Here is a 7455-nt window from a genome sequence, read left to right on the forward strand (position 1 = left end):
TTTGAGACTGACCACCGTTCCGGTCTCCTCCTAGCTATACGGGGTTCACAAGGAAGCAAGATCTGGCCTACCGGCCGAATTGATCCGCAGCGGCTCAAAACTATCCTTAAAGACATGGCACGCCGAGCTGTTCAAGAATCGAAGCCTGCCCAGCTTTGGTTGCTACTCCTGACAGATTTCTGTTCTCCACCCCTTGACAGTTTCCCATCATGATGTTTCCAATAAGTGCATTGTCCTGGATAAACCTTGTCGGCTATCTCGTTGTCTTCGTTGCCATCAAGCGCATATATTACGAATTGACCACAGGTGCTGCAAGGCGTGCGATCATCAAAGAGAATGGCTGTGAACCCGTCTATCACTGGCGCCATCAAGGCATTCTTGGGAAGCTTTTGGGTCTTGATCTAATACAGCAGCAGATAAAAGATGATAAGCTGGGAAGAACATTCGAAGGAGTCAGGCAAAGATTGTTTGCAGAGCGAAACACCGTTCAGACAACTAGCATGGGTATTGAGCGTAAGCCACCTTATGAGTAGGATCGCTGTTCTTTGGGCGCTCCAACTTAGCAGAGTTACAATCAGGTACTAATATTACCAGTCATTCAAACTGCTGAGCCAGAAATTGTCAAAACGATGTTGTCGACCAAGTTTCATGACTTTGAGCTGGCCCAAAGACGCCTTGATGCAATTGTGCCATCTCTGGGTCACGGTATATTTGCCTCGAACGGAGCTGCATGGGAGCGGTCAAGGGCTCTGATCCGTCCAAGCTTCACAAAGACTCAGGTGGCTGATCTTGATACCTTTGAGACACATATACAGCATTTTATCAGCGCTATACCTCGGGACGGCTCCACTGTGGACCTCCAGCCATTGTTTTTCTCATTGACCATGGATTCGGCAACCGAGTTCCTGTTTGGGAGGTCTACTGCTTGCCTGGCACCTGGTTTGAAGACACAATCGGCGTCTGAATTTGTCAAAGCGTTCGTATACCCTTTTCTATGCTTGATGATGAACCGGGCTGACTTGAGAAGATTTGAGTACTGTACCAAGTCGATCGGGACGGAGATACGGACTGCTGGTCTCAGTCGTTGGATACCTGACAAAAGATGGCATAAGAGCAAGAATATTGTGCATGCTTTCGCCGATTCCATCATCCGAGAAGAAACCATTCGTCTGCATCCAGCTGACATGGAGAAGTCAGCCAAACCAGGAACTACATGTGGCAACGAGCGTTACGTATTCCTACACGAGCTGATCAAGCAGACCCAAGATCCAGATACTCTTAGATCTGAATTGCTCAATATTTTACTCGCTGGTAGAGACTCAACTGCAGGTCTCTTGGCAAATACATGGCATACGATCGCTCGTCGTCCCGATATTTGGGCCAAATTGCGAGCTGAGGTTGATACACTCATGGGAGAAGCACCTACATATGCACAAATCAAGGATATGAAATATCTCAGATGGGTCTTGAACGAGTGTCTCCGGCTCATGCCAATTGTCCCTGCAAATGGACGAGTTGCGGTCCGTGATACTGTGATTCCTGTTGGAGGTGGTGCCGACGGCAAGGCTCCTGCCTTGGTTCCCAAAGGCTCGATCGTCGTGTACCACTCATGGACTTTTCACAAGCGGAAAGATCTCTATGGGGAGGACGCCGATGAGTTTAGGCCAGAGCGGTGGGAGAAGCTTAGACATGGCTGGGAGTACTTGCCTTTCAACGGCGGCCCACGAATCTGTGTTGGGCAGCAATTCGCACTCACCGAAGCAAGCTATGCAACGATCAGGCTGATGCAGGCCTTCTCACGTATTGAGCCTCGTGACGAGCGGGAGTGGTGTGCGTCTAGCTCGTTGACATTGGCCAGTGGTGTCGGGTGCAAAGTAGCGTTGTTTGAATCTTGAGGTTCGTATCGGCTCTCTGTACGAATCTTCTATTGATTATTATGTAATGTTACCTAAGGCATATCTCTACTCATGTATAACGGATGTTGGAGTACTCGATGGGCAGCCAGGACATGATGGAATGGGGGTCAAGGCTTGGAGATGGTTGCAATTCAAGTTACTGATACTGCAAGGAGCATATCTTTCTTCGTCATAATTACGCTGCTCGGATTGCGTCCAGTGCATCGGATTCAGGCACCGTCACTTGGGCGCCGTTATTGGAGTGATCGCCTGATATGTCCCAATTCTCGAAGAATCATTCTCTTATACTACTCATTTTGAATCAGCGATTACACGACATTTGCTACCTACAAATTCGCATCACTCGTTTATATAGGTAACTCGTCTGAATGTGGGCTTCATTATATTCTGAACCAAGTTCTACTTCTCGCTGCAATATTCAATCTCAGGCAATGAATATGCTACGCAGTATACCCCATCCACGAACACGTCTCGGACGGCGTTTGAGACGGCTGTGCTAGTCCTCGAAACTTGATACTCCACCTTGTCAAGTTCGTTGGTTATGGTCTATCAGCAGCTCGCTTGGCTTGAGGAGATGGCTTCGCTCTGCAATGCTGTTTCCAGAGAGAGAAAGCTTACGAGATCAATGTAGGAAGAATAGTGTCCGCTGTTCGCCCGCAGAAGCGGACCGTGCTTGGGACTATCTGAATCTATGACCGACTGGTGATACTATCTATCAGACGGTCTTCTGACTCCTTGAGAGTTGATCCTTCAAGTTGCGCGAAAGGAAGCGCTTTATTGGATATGAAGCCTAGGATAGTGTCAAGCAAACGACAACATTATGCTGTCCCACTTGACCTGCGCTTCTCATTCACCGCTATTGGCAACCATGTTACTGCGGCATCTTTGTATGTACAAGGCAGATTTTAGAAAAGCTCCGCTTCATACAGATAACTCAGCGGACAAATTTATGAGGCACTTGTCCCAATGAAAAGGAAAAGGTACATAAAAGTCCGGGGGTCAATGGTGGAGGGGCACCTTTGCCCCTCTTTGAGCTCAACTTCACACAAATCATCTTGCTCCGTCTCTTCCGCAACCCCAGCTCGCAACAGCAATTGTACACCACTTCGTTCAGACTCTTGTCGAGTTCTTGAAGCTTTCTAAGACAACTAGTGTATAGGTGAGTAGACACCCAGGTGTAGACAATCTCTCGCCTCCTTTCTACCTTGCGCAGACTTCGCATAACAACCGGTTCTCTCAGAGCCAGCCGCTAATAGCCTCAGGTTCACCAAAATGGCCGAATTTGCTCAAGCCTCCGACCTGAAGGCATGGCAAGCTCTTCAGGAGCACCATAATACTCTAGGCCGCAATATTGTACTCAAAGAGGCTTTTGAACAAGATCCAGATCGCTTCCAAAAATTCAGCCGCTCCTTCCACAACACTGCTGACAATTCCGAGATTTTGTTCGACTTCTCCAAGAACTTTCTGACCGAGGAAACACTGAAGCTCCTCATCGATCTGGCCAAGGAAGCCGGTGTCGAAAAACTACGGGATGCTATGTTCGCTGGTGAGAAGATCAATTTCACCGAGAAGAGGGCTGTATATCATGTTGCACTTCGAAATGTGGCCAAACACCCGATGCAGGTTGACGGAAAGAGTGTGGTGGAAGATACACATTCTGTCCTTGAGCATATGAAGGAATTCTCTGAGCAGGTCAGGAGTGGCTCATGGAAGGGATATACTGGCAAGCCACTAACAACCATTATCAATATTGGTATTGGTGGCTCTGACCTGTACGAGGGCACCACTTGAAGAGCAACCGTACTATCTACTAACATCTCACCAGTGGCCCAGTGATGGTATCGGAGGCCTTGAAGCCCTATGGAAACCGAGACATGAAGCTGCACTTCGTTTCGAACATTGACGGCACTCATATTGCTGAGGCTTTACGAGATTCCGACCCCGAGACTACCCTCTTCTTGATTGCGTCGAAGACCTTCACTACAGCAGAAACCATCACCAACGCCAATAGTGCGAAGTCATGGTTCCTAAAGTCGGCGTCGGAGAAGGACATCGCCAAGCATTTCGTGGCCCTCTCGACTAACAAGGAGGAAGTCGAGAAGTTCGGCATCGATCCTGCAAATATGTTCGGATTTGAGTCGTGGGTTGGTGGACGTTATTCGGTCTGGTCTGCTATTGGCCTGTCCGTCTGTCTGTTCATCGGGTATGAGAACTTCCAGCAATTCCTCGCCGGTGGTCAAGCTATGGATCAACACTTTTTGAAGACGCCATTGGAGGAGAACATTCCGGTCATTGGGGGTCTCCTCAGCGTCTGGTATTCCGACTTTTATGGCGCTCAAACGCATCTGGTCTCTCCCTTCGACCAATATCTTCACCGCTTCCCAGCTTACCTACAGCAACTATCCATGGAGTCCAATGGCAAGGCCATCACAAGATCTGGAGGCTACGTCAAGTATACAACCGGAGCCGTTCTCTTCGGCGAGCCTGCCACCAACGCTCAACATTCCTTCTTCCAATTATTGCACCAGGGCACGAAGCTTATCCCGACTGATTTCATCATGGCGGCCGAGTCGCACAATCCAGTCCAAGGCGGCAAGCATCAAAAGATGCTTGCGTCAAACTTCCTTGCCCAGGCTGAGGCCCTGATGGTTGGCAAGACGGAAGAACAGGTCAAGGCTGAGGGTGCTCCAGATGAATTGGTCCCTCACAAGACGTTCTTGGGCAATCGGCCAACCACCTCCATCTTGGCGCAGAAGATGACCCCGGCCACTCTTGGTGCGCTGATTGCCTACTATGAGCATGTCACCTTCACCGAGGGTGCGGTGTGGAACATCAACAGCTTCGACCAATGGGGCGTGGAGCTTGGCAAGGTCTTGGCGAAGAAGATCGAAGCAGAGCTTGAGAGTTCCGATGCTACTGGCCAGCATGATTCATCCACCAGTGGCCTCCTTGCTGCTTTCAAGCACAAGGCCGGGATCTGAGAAACAGGGGCAGGACAGTGGAGCAGCGAGGACGAAGGATGAAGCATTTACTTATGACTGATGAGCCTGCAAAAGCACAGAGGTAGATACACATGACCCTTCTTCTTTTTCCACTGGTTCTGATCGTGGGTGATGATGACTTGGACAGTTACATGAACTAACGCCACAGGTCTTCCTCTATTCCTCCATCGCTGGTGATGGGTAGTGCTCACTTCCCCAGTCTCACCCTCCACGGTGCCTTTTAAATCTCTGTGCTCCCTCATCTGACCGTTCTAGCCCCCCCTAGACAGTTCCTGTTGATATGCAGACTGCAACAAACTGATTGCTGCGGGTCACAGCGTTCGCACAGGGCGGTTTCTTTTTGAAGGCGTGCCTTCCCAAGCTTGAAAACTTGTGCAGGTGTGCTCAGTCTGGTTACGTCAGACTCAGAAACCCTCCTACTGGCAGCACCTGCCACATATTCACTTCCTCTGCAAGAGCAGTGTCTGTGCTGCCAGACAGCTGTTTTATATGTTGTCTAGCTCGTGCCAAGGACTGCCAGATAGTACAGAAGGCTGCTCTCCTCTTCCACAACCGTTCACAATCTTCCCTCTCTCCAACAACATCCTCTCTTCCTTGAACAACATCAACTTGTTCTCTTGCTTGCATAGCCCCACTCTCATCTACAGTAAGTCTTCAGCTACCTCACTTCAACAACTTCAGTTGCCGCTGTCATTATCTGCTCACTTTTCACCTCTGCCCTGCCATTCCGATACCTCTACCTCTTCATAACAAGACGACACCCGCTCCTTCAGTATTGACATCTATAGGCTTCATAACCAACTACTCTCGACATTGTCGTCTGAACATTGCTGCCGCCCAGGAGCCATGTCCCATCTGATCATGGAACTCAAATGTAGGTCAATTTTCAGATCCAATCCCTCAAAAGGTGAGTTTTGACTGAGATGTGGCTGACTCTCTTGTCCTCAGCTTTCACCATGATCCCTATGATGTTTCTTCTCTTCAAAAATCTGGTGGCTCATGCCAAGCCTCTGCCAGCCGATCTTGACAACCTCCCTGTCCCTCCTGATTTCATGACAGCTCGCCAGTGCCCTGAGGACCGGCCCCTCATTGACTGCTTCCACCCTCACTTCGGCCTCGTCTATGGTCCACAGGCGGACAAAGCAATATACCGTGCAAAACCAGGTATTGGCTCCGCTCTCAAGGCCGGTCAAACTTCCAACGCGGCCAAAGTCATATCCCCTCTTGGTTCGACGCAACAATGTGTCTTCATTCATGGGGCCTGCCATGAGATTCCTGGTATCAGCGGCCTCGCGAAAGATATTCCCGCTGAAGCGACTGGTGAACATACTAAATCGGGTCATAAGGATGACCGTGAGAATGACCGTGAGGATCACAATGAAAGCCATGGTGAGGACGATGGTGAGGAGATCTCTTGCTCCAGTGAAATGACTGCCGCTGACTGTCAGAAAGTCGAACTCGACAAGCACATTAGCAATTCGGCCACTGCCAACCCTGACAAGGAACTTGCTGCTGCTCCTTCCGATGAAGATGCGGTCAGAATTGATACCAAGACCCTGACAAAGCGCCGGGCTGGTCTCAAAGTCTACTACATGGATTGTGGCGACCACAGTCTTACATCATACTGCTACGCATACCCACGCAACTACTACTGCGGCAGCCTTGGCATTATAATTAACAGTGTATACGACTGGCGTTGCGAGGATAATTGCAGATGTCCTTATCTCGGCCCGCCGCCACTTCCTGAATGGTGCCTTGAAACCTGTTGTGCTTGCCGGAAACTTGAGAATGGATCTTTTGTGGACGATAATGCGGTTGAACCTGATGCCCATGCTGCTGCTGAGGGTGGAGGTGGCACTGTTGATGGTGGATGGGTTATCCCTAATGGTAACCTGACTGCTATGGATGCGGATGCCACTGCCACTGCCGACTAAACGATGTTAGTGGAGGTTAATCAGTGTTCTCGTCCTTGACCGGAAGCAAGGCAGTAGCATGAGACACTCGATCCCACCATCACTTACGATACATCCACATGAGCTACCATTGCACATCGGGAGTTGCTATTGCTGTTGCTATTCACAGGGACTGGGTCCATCATCGACCATCAACCGACTTCCTTGGTGGGCTCCTTTGTTCTACCTGTGTTGTTCTTTTTCCCAGTTCTTCAGTAGGCGAGAAAATACCTTTCAAGTGGATGACCCGCTGTGAAGGAAGGATGACTGATGGGGCTTGGGATGTGATGGGATGGGGCTGTCCTCACCAGAGTGACCTCACAGCAACAACAACTCAGTCATTTGCTCAGATACTTATGGATGGGTAGGTGGCAACTAAGTACCATCTACATACCAGCACAGAATCAGTCATCAAAAGCAAAACATCATAGTCCATTACTAATTCTCTCTGTGCTACAACGTGAAAACACCTAATGACAAAACTGAAGCATAGCATACTTGCTCACATCCATACATAAAGCCAGTCCGACTCCAACCCGACCACACTGACACGTAGGTCTGGTGTGTACAACCCAAATATCTTCC

At 49.5% G+C, this 7455-nt stretch overlaps 3 protein-coding genes across 3 annotated transcripts; all 3 read left to right on the forward strand.

Moving 5' to 3' along the window:
• Nucleotides 1-212: 212 nt before the first annotated feature.
• On the forward strand, nt 213-1895 carry EPUS_06065 (uncharacterized protein; the record flags this gene model as incomplete). The annotated part of the gene is made up of 3 exons (XM_007803754.1): nt 213-513; nt 595-976; nt 1028-1895. The coding sequence occupies 3 exons, from the start codon at nt 213-215 to the stop codon at nt 1893-1895; spliced, it is 1551 nt and encodes a 516-aa protein (XP_007801945.1).
• Nucleotides 1896-3188: 1293 nt separating this feature from the next.
• Nucleotides 3189-4897, forward strand: EPUS_06066 (Glucose-6-phosphate isomerase; the record flags this gene model as incomplete). Its single annotated transcript, XM_007803755.1, has 2 exons — nt 3189-3688; nt 3742-4897. 2 exons carry the CDS (start codon nt 3189-3191, stop codon nt 4895-4897), a joined length of 1656 nt encoding a protein of 551 aa, XP_007801946.1.
• An 867-nt stretch (nt 4898-5764) lies between these two features.
• On the forward strand, nt 5765-6852 carry EPUS_06067 (uncharacterized protein; the record flags this gene model as incomplete). The annotated part of the gene is made up of 2 exons (XM_007803756.1): nt 5765-5825; nt 5867-6852. The coding sequence occupies 2 exons, from the start codon at nt 5765-5767 to the stop codon at nt 6850-6852; spliced, it is 1047 nt and encodes a 348-aa protein (XP_007801947.1).
• Between the last annotated feature and the right edge of the window lie 603 nt (nt 6853-7455).

The sequence above is a fragment of the Endocarpon pusillum genome (assembly GCF_000464535.1).
Source record: "Endocarpon pusillum Z07020 unplaced genomic scaffold scaffold2714, whole genome shotgun sequence".
In the NCBI taxonomy this organism is placed as follows: Eukaryota; Fungi; Ascomycota; class Eurotiomycetes; order Verrucariales; family Verrucariaceae; genus Endocarpon; species Endocarpon pusillum.